This window comes from Aulonocara stuartgranti, assembly GCF_965226115.1.
Source record: "Aulonocara stuartgranti genome assembly, chromosome: 23".
In the NCBI taxonomy this organism is placed as follows: Eukaryota; Metazoa; Chordata; class Actinopteri; order Cichliformes; family Cichlidae; genus Aulonocara; species Aulonocara stuartgranti.
This window is the reverse complement of record NC_138958.1, coordinates 4,184,093-4,197,034: the sequence shown is the minus strand read 5'-3', so window position 1 is coordinate 4,197,034 and position 12,942 is coordinate 4,184,093. Positions and strand designations below refer to the sequence as shown.

Here is a 12,942-nt window from a genome sequence, read left to right as displayed (position 1 = left end):
GCTATGCTTTCTGGTAGAGTTGACCCACATTTGGCTGTCTGTAATATGCTGCTTGAAAATGAAAATCATGAATCTGAAATGCCATGCGGGAGCTTTCAGCTGACAAAAATGTCGATCAATAATAGAGTAGTGCACACAGGAGTATACTTTTCTCATTTATGTGCTAACGCTCTCCCATGCTCCTAGATCACGAGATGTCCTCTGACGGTGATACACCATTTTTTCTGCCGAGCCGATCAGATGTGTTTCCTGTGGCGACGGGTATGACCTTTTGCCCTGCGTCCACCCAATCAAAATGCCAGTTCAGTGGACCAGAAAAAGCAGGCTGCTGAGCAGGAGCTGGATGCCACGAACAGTGGCTCTGGTTTCACGCTGTGACCCCGAGCCACGTGCGTTACTCAGTTGCTCTGCTCCAACTGGCAAGCATCTGAGCTCGAGCCGTCTGTGACCTGCATGGACAGCCTGGAGGAGGTGACGAAATGAGAGTGAGAGGATAGAGAGTTGGTTATTGGGATGCTATGTCTGTGCATAAGGCGGCAGAAGCTGTCTGTAGGGTGGGAAGAGGCTGGCAGGAGGGAAGAAAGATGGATGACGACAATAAAGAGTGGGCCGCTTAATCTTATTTCTCTTACAAGAGAGACCTGCGACCAGAAACCATAACAAGAATGTAATTAGCAGGAAGAAGAGGACAGTAAAAAAAGTATTAAAAACAACATTGTGAGATTTTAGCATTTCTTAGAGGAAATAACAAATCTAATCTATGGTATCTGAAGCCAGTTCTAGTGCAGCATCTTATGTTAGCGATCTCCTCGATCCTGATTTACATGGTATGAGAGATGGCTTGAAAGCTTTTACAGCAGAGCTTTGATGAATGAATAACAGGGAATGGCTGTTTTTCTTCTTCAGTGAAAAGGAGGTCTGTGCAACCTTTTCACGCAAAGAACAGTGATGAAGCATACCGCACTATTGCGTGTCTGCTGTGGCACTAATGGGTTGCCATACATGCTAAGAGTAAACACACTCAAAGCGATGACGGAACAAGCGACTCTACGAGGAGGAGCACTGAACCTCCTGCAGAGCTTTGGTGCAGCTTTCTGTGTACCAGCTCCAACTTCTCCCTCCCGTCTTTCTAGGAAGCCAGTCGAGCGTCAGCAGAGAGGATGCCACAGTGTTGAAACACACTCGGGGGTTTGTCCTTTAGTCACAGCCTCGGCGGTACATCTGTCCATCCACAGAGAGAACAAGCAAACACGATCACACTGACTCAGCTCTGTATTATTCAGTGGGGCAGGCCACTTTGGTACAGTCAGGTTTGTAATAGCTTCAGTGTTCCTCACATTTTCTGACAGAGTTGTAGGGTTCAGCCCCTTAATGAGAGCAGAACAGACACATTAACCTTTTCTCAGTAGATTCTCCGCCGCTGGTGTATCGATCTCATTATTTTGTAGAGGAAGCTGTTCGCAGTGTGAGGCTGGAGTTGTGCACAGAGTAGTAGCACATTCAGAAGAGGTAGTTTCAGTTTTAATGAGCCTCGTTTTCTATTACACTTTTAAGGTAATATATTCACATTTTAATTTATGCTGTAGTGTCCAAACCTTGGTTACCTGATTAGTCTGTGGACAGAAAATGTGATAATTGGTTAATCATTTAAATAAACTCTGAAGCCAGATGGTGCAGACATGTAGTTTGGTTTATAAACAGACATGAGTTCTTAGAAAGAAAATAAATCGAAAGTAGTTTAAGGCTCTGACGCTCTCCGTTACGCACCTACTAAACTGACAGCCTCCCACTGTAATACGGGCTTTGCTTAAAGAGGCATCAAGTGTCTCTATGGTGATCAGGCAGCTCTGGCATGCAGTGGATGAGGGTTCAAATGTGTCTTTGCAATCTATATGGTAAGTGCCCCCTCCAGATTACATCAGCCGGTGACCCCTGGCTGGACCTCCTAAGACGAGATGTATAATTATGTCCACTCCGACACTCGAGTAAGAATGGCGGTTTCTTGCACCCGTGTTTCAAAAGGATTCCGCAATATTTAAATTCAAATGTCACGACATGTTGACAGACCAGTGTCGATCAATTCTGATTTTAAAACAAAAGCACCTGCACAACTCCGATTACACACATTTGATGAGGTATTGAATCCTTGCAGGGGGATTAATGTGCGTCATCCACTCCAAAACTATTCAATACAATATCTGATGATGCCCTCGGCGTTTTATCAGCTGCCATGCAAAGGTTGCATGTTTTTTTTTTATTGTATCCGTTGTTTACTAAACTATTGATTGCCGTCACCCTCAACCATACCTATGCTATATAGACCAGGTAAAAATGACCTGTAATTTGAGGAAGCACTTCGACGGCTAGTAAGATCCATTTGACTTCATATCTGCTGAACTCTGTCTGCAAAGCATCTGCTGTTGTGTCCTCAGTGTCACCGTGAACTTGTTGACATGCTAATGTTTGGCTGCTTCTCCTCAGCACATTAAGAACCGACATTGCAAGAGAATTTAGTTTAATTATTATTATTATTCTTTTTTCTGAGTTTGGTGAAGAGAAATAATGTATCCATGACAGGCTACGGAGAACCTTTTATGCACTTTGAACTCAGCGCGGAGTTCAAATATAGCTGTTAGTTTACTGTAGAGCGCCTGTTTCCCCTCAGTGAGCTCCCAATTAGTTATGACAAGAAGGGCAACAACACGACCCATGGCAATCAAGCTCGTTTTACATGCGCCTGAGGCACAGACAGGCAGAGATGCTGACACCTATTCCAGGTCTGCGCGCGGTAAATGTTGGCTAATCACTTGTTTGCAAAGCGCTTGTCAGAGTCACCAGACACGGACACTCTCCATCTGCACATTTCTAAGTTGGCGAGCCAGTCTAGTGTTGCTGTCTATTTACTGATCTCTGATAAAGCAGCAGCAGCCGTAGCCCTCTCAGTCCACGGGCTGTATAGCACTTGACTCAAAACCAGGCAATCTGGACAAATAAAGTGCCTTTTGTGCTGCAGATCAATGAAGTCAGCCCTATTTTAGACAAATGTATTTGTTGCCATAGCAAAGTTTCCAGGGAGACCAATAGGTCGGGTTAAACGCGAAGAGAGAGAGACACACACACAAAAGAAGAGTTAAAAAAAGGTCAGTCTAAAGTTAATTGGACCAGCACACAGTTGCATATGCTCCACGTTGCATTGTCTGCTTGTGCTTTTTTCTGGTCAAACAGCCCCATGTACATATCTATCTCTATAGAGATAGATATGGATATATGCAGAGAGAGAGAGAATGAATGATTGGAACATAAAACCTCAGTGCTGTGCGCAAAGGTTAAAAAGAAAACCCCGGCAGTTAACTGCAGTGACTCTTGGGGACTCATGTAAACCCAACCTGTATGATTCCTTTCCTCACAGGAGCAACTGGTGTTCTTTCTAGCTGGTTCTGCGGAAACGCACAGTTTGATCTTATTGGTCAGCTGCATCTGTGTGCCATCTATAAAACGCACCACAGGCGCTCCGGAGCCGAGACCGTCTGAGGGCGCAGAGTAGCGCCACGGAGCGCACAGACTTATCCGAGGTGTGTGTGAGAGAGAGGGGGAAAAAAGCACACCTGTTACTGAAGAAACGAAAGCAAAGTGAAAAAAAGAGGACTGCGTCTTCCTCTGTATTGCTGTAAGTATCATAATTTTATTACGTAGCACAGATATCAACATTATTGAGCTTTTCGAAGCAGACCAGAGGAAACATGCAGGCACCTGTTGAACTGTCTTTTCATTACTGAGTTTTTCTCTTAAAAAACGAGTTCATGTGATCGTTCAATGTCGAAACGTATCGAATATCTATATGCAGGAGCGTTATTAATGCATTTGGTAAAATAATTTATATTTGTGAGCTTTTCTTTTCTTGTCGTCTTCCCGGAACTGAAATTAAATTAGATTAAAGCATAAGTGCAAATTAAAAGTTTCCAGTTACATCATTAGGGAGAGTTTCTAATTCAAAGAATGCACTTTTAAATTTTGCTCATTAAAACGTGACCGTGCGATCGGAAATCGAGAAGTAAATCCTTTGTTGCTGATTTATCCGCAGACTGATTGCGTTAGTCCGTAAAGACACTCTGTTATTTAAAAACTACACAAAGACTTTATTCCATGTGTTGGAGATTTAATGTAGATGGATTTATTTTATTTTATTTTTAGTAATGCTCTGTCTTTTGTCCGTTCAAAGGATTCTCTCCTATTGTTTATAAGCCTAGAAAACCTTTTTAAAGAAGGGTTTGTCCGTATGTTCGACACTAAACAGAAAGTTAAGCTCAGGTTCAGTGTGATAACGCTATAATATTTCCTGTTTACTCAAGTCTTGTTCCTGTAAACGCCTGCGGTCCTAATCACAGACTGCGTTTCAGCGCGAAAGCACTCAGGTGATATTTTTATCCCTCTTCTCTCCGTGGAGTGACGCTCTGATCGTTTAACCCCCCCCCCCCCCCCCCCTTCTCCCTCTCCCCGCCCACCCATGTGTGTTATTAATTGCAGACACACCTGACTGCACCTACTCCACACATCCCACTTTCCAGTGGGGACCATGTGGGTTCTGGATAAGATCCGCGGGTCGGTGGAGAGTGGTGTTCTGCGACAGGGGGAGAACGGGGACAAGAAGGGTGGCACCCCGACCTACAGCAACGTCCTCACCCCCGACAGGATCCCAGATTTTTTCATTCCTCCGAAGTTGGTGAGCTGCCCCCCAGAGCCCGAGATCCCCGCCGTAAAGCCCAAAGAAGGCCTGCACCCGTCCACTTCTGAGCACACCATCGGTAGTGGGAAGATCAGCAGTCCGAGAAGCCCACGTTTGGTAGCCAAGATTGCAGGAGACACCAAGAACTTGCTGAGAGCTGCAAACCGCCACATTATACAGATAGAGAGTGCTGATGATGTGGTGGCTGGAGACACTAACGCAGACCCCCAGTCGCAGACTGCAATGTCTCTGCCTTATGTCCCCAAGACCCAGACGTCCTACGGGTTTGCTACCTTGAAGGAAAGCCCCCACACGCGCCGTAAAGAGTCGCTGTTCCACTGCGAGCTCACCAGTCCCATCACCTCCCCAAATACGCAGAGGAAGACTCCGGGCAGAAGCAGCGACACGGGAAACCACCTGAATCCAGCTGACTTTAACACCTCTCACATGAATCCCTACCGATACTTCAGCGGCGGAGAGAGCGACACCTGCTCCTCAGCCGAGTCCTCCCCTTTCAGCTCCCCTCTGCTCTCTCGCTCCGCGTCCCTGCTCAAGATCTTCACCCATGAGACGCAGGCCAAAGTGGTGAAAGCCAAGCGGACTTTCGCGCGCCACAGCTCCCTCTCCACCGACGAGTGCAGCTCGGCCGAGCCCAGCCCCAACGTCCAGCGACGGCTCCACGTCCCCACCTATCACGGCGGCGCTGGAGCTTCGGACCACGGCCTCCATCGGGAGCACACCATCAACCTGCACAAAGGCGGGACAGTGCGGATCAGCGTCAACTACGACTCCAGCACCTCCCGCCTTCTCATCCGCGTCCTGGCGGCGGAGAGTCTGTACGACAAGCACTTCGACATGAAGAGCATCAACTGCTGCGTGTCTGTCTATCTGAACCCGGGCAAGCTGCAGAAGCAAAGGAGCAACATCATCAAGAACAGCCGCAACCCGGTCTTTAACGAGGACTTCTTCTTCGACTCCATAAGTTCGACTCAGGTGAAGAGCCTCTCCGTGAAGTTCAAGGTGGTGAATAAAGGCACCAGCCTCAAAAGGGACACCTTGCTGGGAGAGCGAGAGGTGCCTCTGGGGAAGTTGCTCTCAGGGGTTTAAAGCTCCAGGAACTGAAGGTCAAAGGGGGGCAAAGAGCGAGGATACAGATTAAGCTTAAATTAGATGTTTGCACTGGTTTCTATGTTTTATTTATTCTAACAGTGACCATAAAGACAAAGGGAGAAGACAGGGAAGGACCTCCAAGAATGAAAACCAATCCCATAAGGAACATCAGCTTTAATAAATCTAAATAAACACTAAGAGCACTAAATAACCCAGATGTAGCCGATATGTGGACACCTCAAGGATTTATCATCCCAAGCTCTGCCTAACTCCCTCTCCCATTAATGAACACTCATTAAACCAAGCTGGGCTGAACAGCAACGGTTGAATTTGACACATGAAAGGTTTTCTTTCTGGCCGGGTCTCCCAGCCAGCTCCGGTTCAAAGGTTGGAGGACACCTGTGCTTCACTGCGCTCATCTGTGCGTGCCACGGTTTTATTATTGTAATGTGGCAGAAATCCGCAGCAGCACTGGATGCGATTCCCCATCTCGCCATGTGCTGCACGGGCACAGAGATGCTTTTGTGAAACGGTGGGAGCTTTGAAGTGGCACTAGAGCCTGATGTGCAAATGACCCTTTGATCCCAGTTGCCAGAGCAGCCCACATTTACATGCCCATAAAAAAGTACAATTATAATACGATTGATCTTGTAAGAAACACTAAAGTCTATGTTATAACGATACAATTAAGGATAACTGAACGTTACAGAACATTTACAAATGTGGGGAAACGATGTCTGTAGAGTTTATAACCACCCGTGTTTAATCCTTTCCTTCAGCATCAAACATTTTAAAGAAAGCATTTGTCGCTGTCTTTTTGACACGTCATTGAACAAAACAGAGCAAAACCACCTGTATTCTTACAAGCATGCAAAATATGAAAAATAGCCTAGGTGTAAACAAATCATTTCTCATCTATTTTGATTGCAGAGCAAGATTCGGACACTATCCATGAAAAAAATCTTATGTTAGAAGCAGATTTCTTCACCTTAAAATATTCCTAAAGCTTAATTATAGACAGAAATGAATTGTTAAAATGAGATTTTTATTAGTGAGCAGTAATGTTTTTGGATTTTAATATTTTTAATAGCCTCCAGTCATGTCTGTAACCGTATGAAACACAGCTATGAGTTAATGAAAGTGGAGCAGCAAGGGAAACTGGTTGCAGTATATTTGATATACATATTTATCTGGTTGATGAAATCCTTATACTGTGATGAAATAGCGGTGTGGGCACTCCAGTTAATAACAGTCCGTCAACATGCAGTCAAGTCCAGTGTGGGCACCTTGATTAAACATCGACATAGACTCCAAGACCAGTTAGTAATTCTGAACTACAAGATAAAAACGCAGGCAAATACTCAAATGGTCTTTCCCTCATTTAAAATTTCATTCCAGGTCGCTTCACTCTTCATTGTTTACTCCAAATCTCAACAGATATGAAAAAAGGACTCATTTTAAATATAGTAGCATGTAAAGGACATTTTCTAGTTTGATTATTACAAGTGAATGTAAGGTTTACACTGGACAAAGTGCTGATTTGCTGTTTGCAGCAGGACAAGAAAGTCGAACTTTTTAACTTTTTAATTTTTAAATTTATGCAACAACACAGTACTGTCCAATAGTCACCCCTCATTTCTTTATCCTTTTAAGGAAAATGGGAAATAAGTGCAGCGATTTGTTAAAACGTGCAAACATAAGTGGAAAAACAGTATACGAGGCAAAAACTGAGAGTGTGCAATTCTAAGGAGCTTAAAAGTCAATATTTGCTATGAACACTTTATATTCATCAACACAGCCGGAACTCTCAAAGGCAAGCTTTCTGCTAATTTCTTTAAGTGGTCTTCAGGAATAGTTCTCCAGGACATTCAAAGCTCTCCTTTGGATGTTGACTGATCCCACTCTGCTTCACTAATTCTGATCTGGGCTCTGGAGAGACCAACCCATGACTGATAGTACAGCTTAATTTTCTACCCGAGTATGCTTTCACTGCGTTGTTGGTGTGTTTGGGATCACTGTCATGTAGAAAAATGAAGCTCTTGACGATCAGATGCTTTCCAGATAGTACTGTACGGTGGATTGAAACCTAGTGGTGATTTTCTGTGTTCACATTTCCATCATTTTTGACAAGATCCTAGTTAAAACGTAGCCCCGTATCCGTACATGCCCAGTAGGACAGTATGCCTTTCAACTAAAAAAGATGTGAGCAAACGATGGTTTGTGTGATCAGCCGCTAGTAACAAAGTACCAAAATATACTTATTTAAAATTGCTTCATTTCTAAATTCGTCTTTTATGTGTAGACACATAGGTCAGTGGCTTAACAGACTCTGAAAATGGTCAGGTACAAGGACTGGACTGAAGATGAGTGAAAAAGCTGCCAAAGGAAAACTGTTGCTCAAGGCCACCTTAAAAATGACACAAAAGCCTGTCTCCTTGGGAGCAAATGAATAAAGAGATGAAGGGTGGATTGAGACTTTTGCACTGTACTGTACATTTGCCTTGTTGGCAGTAGACAAACGATCATACCATTGTGCATTGTGTAACTTTATTCAATGTCTCATTTGAGCAGATTAGAAAACTTGTGTCACAGCAAGTACCAGCTGCACAGTGTGAACATGGCGCTGGTCTTTGCATGATGTGTGCAAGGATTAATTAAACCCTAAAGCCTTACACTGTGGGTGTACGTGAGTGTGTGTGAGTGTGTGTTTTGAGCCTGATTTCCTTTCTTTTTCCTTTTTTCGTCTAAAGTTGTTAATTTTCTATGTCGTATTTTGTAAACTGAATGCTTTGAAACGACTCTTCGATGTATGTTGGGTTTGTATTGTGTATATACACTTGTCTGTGAAATGCTAATTATGCACCAGCGAGGGAGAAGTGCTTATGACAGACATTTTCAGATATACAGTTTCATCTTTAATGAAGTCCGATGGGGAGGAAGCAGACGAGTCAGGAAAGAGATGTCGAGAGAACAACCTTGTGTGCTTTAACGGGAGCAGCCGCCCCGCCTTCTGTTGCTGTTCTCTGTCGTCCTTCTGAAGAATTAGAAGAAATTGGAAGTGATTGCAACCTCGAGTGCCCAGCAGAGGAGAGCGACTTCACAAAGAAAATAAGTCAGAGACATCAGACTGATGCAAATTACTGAGAGTTCCTCACACGTCCACCCAAAGCTTCGTTTAATTATACGAGGACCGCTCTCACCTGGTGTTTGTAGCTCACTTGTAGCACCACTATCGTTGTGCTTCATATACAGTGACTCTGTTGGTTGGATTGTTATGGCGTGAAACTCTGTGATCTGTTGCAATCCCTGCTGCATACTTGTGTGCAACATACAGTGCCTGCTTGTAGACTTTGTTGTTGTTTCTTTTACTCAAACTTCCAAATTGTTTGGTTGTTGATGTTTCTTTTGCATGCCTAAAATGTTCCAGTAGTTTCAGTACTAAATCTCAGTGGATTCTTATTGTGCTGTTGTGGCTCTCCTTGTGCTATAGGTGAGGATTTCCTGCAGACACTAATGTGTATATAAAACTGCAGCTAATATATGGAGGGTGTGTTTGAGTGTGTTCAATTTTTATAACTGTTTTCATGTGGTTTATCTTTTAATAGAGTTGAAAACAATGCCTTTAATCTGGTATTTCTGCTTGGATGGGCTGTGCTGTTCTCGGTTAATATGTCACAGGTTCATACTCTGCAAATTGTGAGATAGACCCTCATCAGTACATACATCTTGTAACTTAAATAAATTCAACCAGTTAATTATTTTTTATCACAATGAATGCAAACCAAAGTACAAACTGGGGTTTTAAAAGTTTTTCTGAAGAATATTTTACCTGAATCTTTTATTATTCACATCTGACTCGCTTCATTTTCTTGTCAGCTTTTGGATGATATTTTGAACTGAAATCGCAAGGAGTAGAGGAGTGTAAATACCTGGGGTCAGTCATCCAAAACAATGAACGGTGCACAAGAAAGGGGAAGAAGAGCGTGGAGCCGGGGTGGAAATGGTGGAGACGAGTGGTTTATAAGATGGTAGCGAGATCTGCTATGATGTGTGGTCTAACAAAAAGACAAGCGGCAGAGGTGGCAGAGTTGAAGATTTTCATTAGGAGTAATCAGAATGGACAGGATTAGTAATGAGTATAGCAGAGGGTTGAGCGGTTTGGACATGAGCAGAGGAGGGATAGTGGATATTGTGGACAATGGATGTTGAGTATGGAGCTGCTGGGCAGGAGGGAAAGAGGAAGATACAAAGGAGATTCGTGGATGTAGTAAAGGAGAAGCAGAAAGATGACGTGACAGAGATAAGGTGAGATGGAGGCAGATGATCTGCGATGGGGACCCCTAAAGACTGCAAGAGCTGAGGCCAACAGGACTCGAGTTATTCATCTTAACTTTGACATTCAGGGAAAATGTCAGACCACTGTTTGAATTCTTCCTTGATGTCACAACTTAGCAGTTAACCACCAGGAAAGAGCTAGCTGATGATGGAGCTTGAAAAAACAACAGTAATAAACTCGAACACACCATACGTACCAGATGTTACGACAGTTTACCCAGCAGCTGTCAGGGTATTAAACTACAGCATCTCTAATCGCCACTGCGCCTGTGCAGCTAACCTTTATTACATCAGCAGAGGAATTACTTTCCCATTATCCACCCTGCTGTTGTGGTGGAAATCAGTCTGTATATTTCTGCACTCAATAGCTGTTTAATTAGACACAGGCCAGAGAGGCCTGACTGATGACATTTAAAATGAGAATTGAGAAAAGTGTCAATACCTGTGTGTGTGTGTGTGTGTGTGTGTGTGTGTGTGTGTGTGTGTGTGTGTGTGTGTGTGTGTGTGAGAGAGAGAGAGCGACTGAGCTGAATATTATACTGACGCTGACTTTAGTCACACTTCTCGCTAAGATTTGCTTTAAAAATATGCTGTATATATATTTTTTATTTTAAATACACTGTGTTTCTCAAGTCTTCCTGTCTTGACAGGTTCGCTCTGGAAAATGCAGCTGCAAAGTGCCGGTCCGTTACTTGATATCGAATTCCTTCATTTCTCTGGTGGAAGTTGGTTTCCATGTGCAGTTGTTGTTCTTGTTGTGTTTCTGGACCTGTGCAGGTAGAGATTTTTATACTGTGACGCTTCAGCCACTTACAGATGTTCTCCAGTTGCTGTGTTAATGGGTGTGAAAAACTTTAATTAAAAGTGAAATTCAATGAATTCTCCTTCTTATCTTGTTATTGGTTTGATGTTAATGAGTGCTCTGACTTCAGGTGATATTTGAGCATGGGCTGAGGTTCTTGATCAATAGAACCTCAACTCTAGTTACAGTAGATGTAGTAAATGTTCATACATTTGTACAGACCTTTCATTTGCAAGGTGCATGTGACTGGAAGAATGAAAGCATCCATACGGTCCTGAAGTTTTCCCTCAAAGTAAATGCTCTATAATGCAATAATGAAATAATGAAAGGCATGTGCCCAACTCTCCTGCTTTCTCAAAGTAATCCCAATTTTCCTCCTTAAAATCCCACATCCCTGATTTCAAGCCTCCGTATTTGCTCAGTTGTTGCTCTGTATGCATCTTCTTAATGATTCAGAATGAGCAATATGTGAAGGCATAGGGTATATATAGATTGAGACATTAAACCTCTTATCTCTGACGTGTTGTCTGTAATTGCAGCGTAAAAATACTGCACAATCTTTCCATCTTCATTATCCTCAGGGAGGAGTCAGTCTTGGATTTGTTTGTTTGGAGAGGAAGCACGTGGGAAACATTCGGAGACATGAGCTGTTACATACGCCGGTAATAAGTGATGCTAATGTCACATTTGTGTTCCTCTGCATGCTTAGTGGTCGCTTGTTGTGATGAACCCAAAGTGAATGAGTCAACAGACAAATCTACAGCTGCCCTCAGCTCTACAAATAGTTTTCTGTCAGTAATTTATTTATTTTTTACATTTGGTGGGATGGTTTTAGAAGTTTCTGTTCACCCCAACTGGTGAAAGTGAAGCAAAGGTTGAATCTTATGTGATGAGCGAAGTGAGAACATATCATCAAAAGTACCCTGAGAAACTGAAGGAAGAAGTCAGCGAATCTTCTGAGGACCAAGGCGACTTTCATGGTAAATAATGATGTAGAGCAGGAGTGCTCCAACCACCACACACTGCTAGATGCCATAAATAAGGAGATCTGCACTGTAAGAACTGTTAATTCTTTCCTATAATTAAGTCAATAGTTGCAGAGACGTTTCAGCATTAACAGTAAATCAAAGTGTCTGTTACATAACTGGGGAAAAAAGCGTGCAGGTGTTATAGGTCTTTACCACAGAGCTGCAATGAAACGTTTGTACTTTAATAAACTTAAATGAATTTGTTTAGCTTCGTGTCATTTAAATAATTTGACTGACATATGAATTTCTGAGTGTTTATAAAAATAAATAAATGCAAATTTATATTGCCTAATTTAAAAAAACAAAAACAACAACAAAAAAAAAACGCCAAACCTGGCAACCTTATGACACAAGGCTTAGCTAATGGCTAACATTAGCCGACATGGCTTACAAACAGTGCAGGATGGGGAAAAGCCACTGAAGCATTTCTTTAGTTTAACTCCTGATAATTATGGGAGATCAGACATTATAGAAATACAACAACCTGCAAGAAGGTTACCCATCAACCTGAATAATACTGGATTAGAGCAAACCTGTTGCCTGGTAGGTCATTTATTATTCCGTCACTTGTGTTTTCTTAAAAACTCTTTTGCCATTGCATTTCTAAGGCAGGTATACAAGATGAAAGGAAAAGCCCAGAAGCACATCCGTGGCCTCAGTGGTGAAATGCTGAGGCATCTCAGTTTATTGCATGCTCTGTTTTGAGCTGTTTGCCTACCTGTCGAGGTGCCACCCTTGCTGTGTTTGTGTGAAAAGTGTAACTGGACACTGGAGGTGGCAAGCAAATATTGTCGATTGAGGTGTTTCCACCGCACAGACAGACAAATAAACTAAAGTCTGGATTATGGCAGCTATCTAAACTACTCTCTCTCTCTCTTGCCTATTCGATTTCAATTTTCTTATCACTGTTACCTTTAAATTGAGCTGTGACTAATGGTTTCTGC

General features: G+C 42.9%; 1 protein-coding gene across 2 annotated transcripts; it reads left to right on the top strand.

Annotated features, from left to right (window-relative positions):
• Positions 1–256: 256 nt before the first annotated feature.
• Positions 257–10,803, top strand: LOC309700106 (C2 calcium-dependent domain-containing protein 4C). 2 transcript variants are annotated; one of them, XM_082523511.1, is made up of 3 exons: positions 257–471; positions 3,410–3,667; positions 4,525–10,803. In XM_082523511.1, the coding sequence occupies exon 3, from the start codon at positions 4,574–4,576 to the stop codon at positions 5,828–5,830; it is 1,257 nt and encodes a 418-aa protein (XP_082379637.1). In that variant the 5' UTR covers positions 257–471; positions 3,410–3,667; positions 4,525–4,573; the 3' UTR covers positions 5,831–10,803. The 2 variants fall into 2 exon arrangements, with proteins under 2 accessions (XP_082379637.1, XP_082379638.1); XM_082523512.1 differs by lacking the exon at positions 257–471 and adding an exon at positions 1,286–1,310.
• Positions 10,804–12,942: the final 2,139 nt, after the last annotated feature.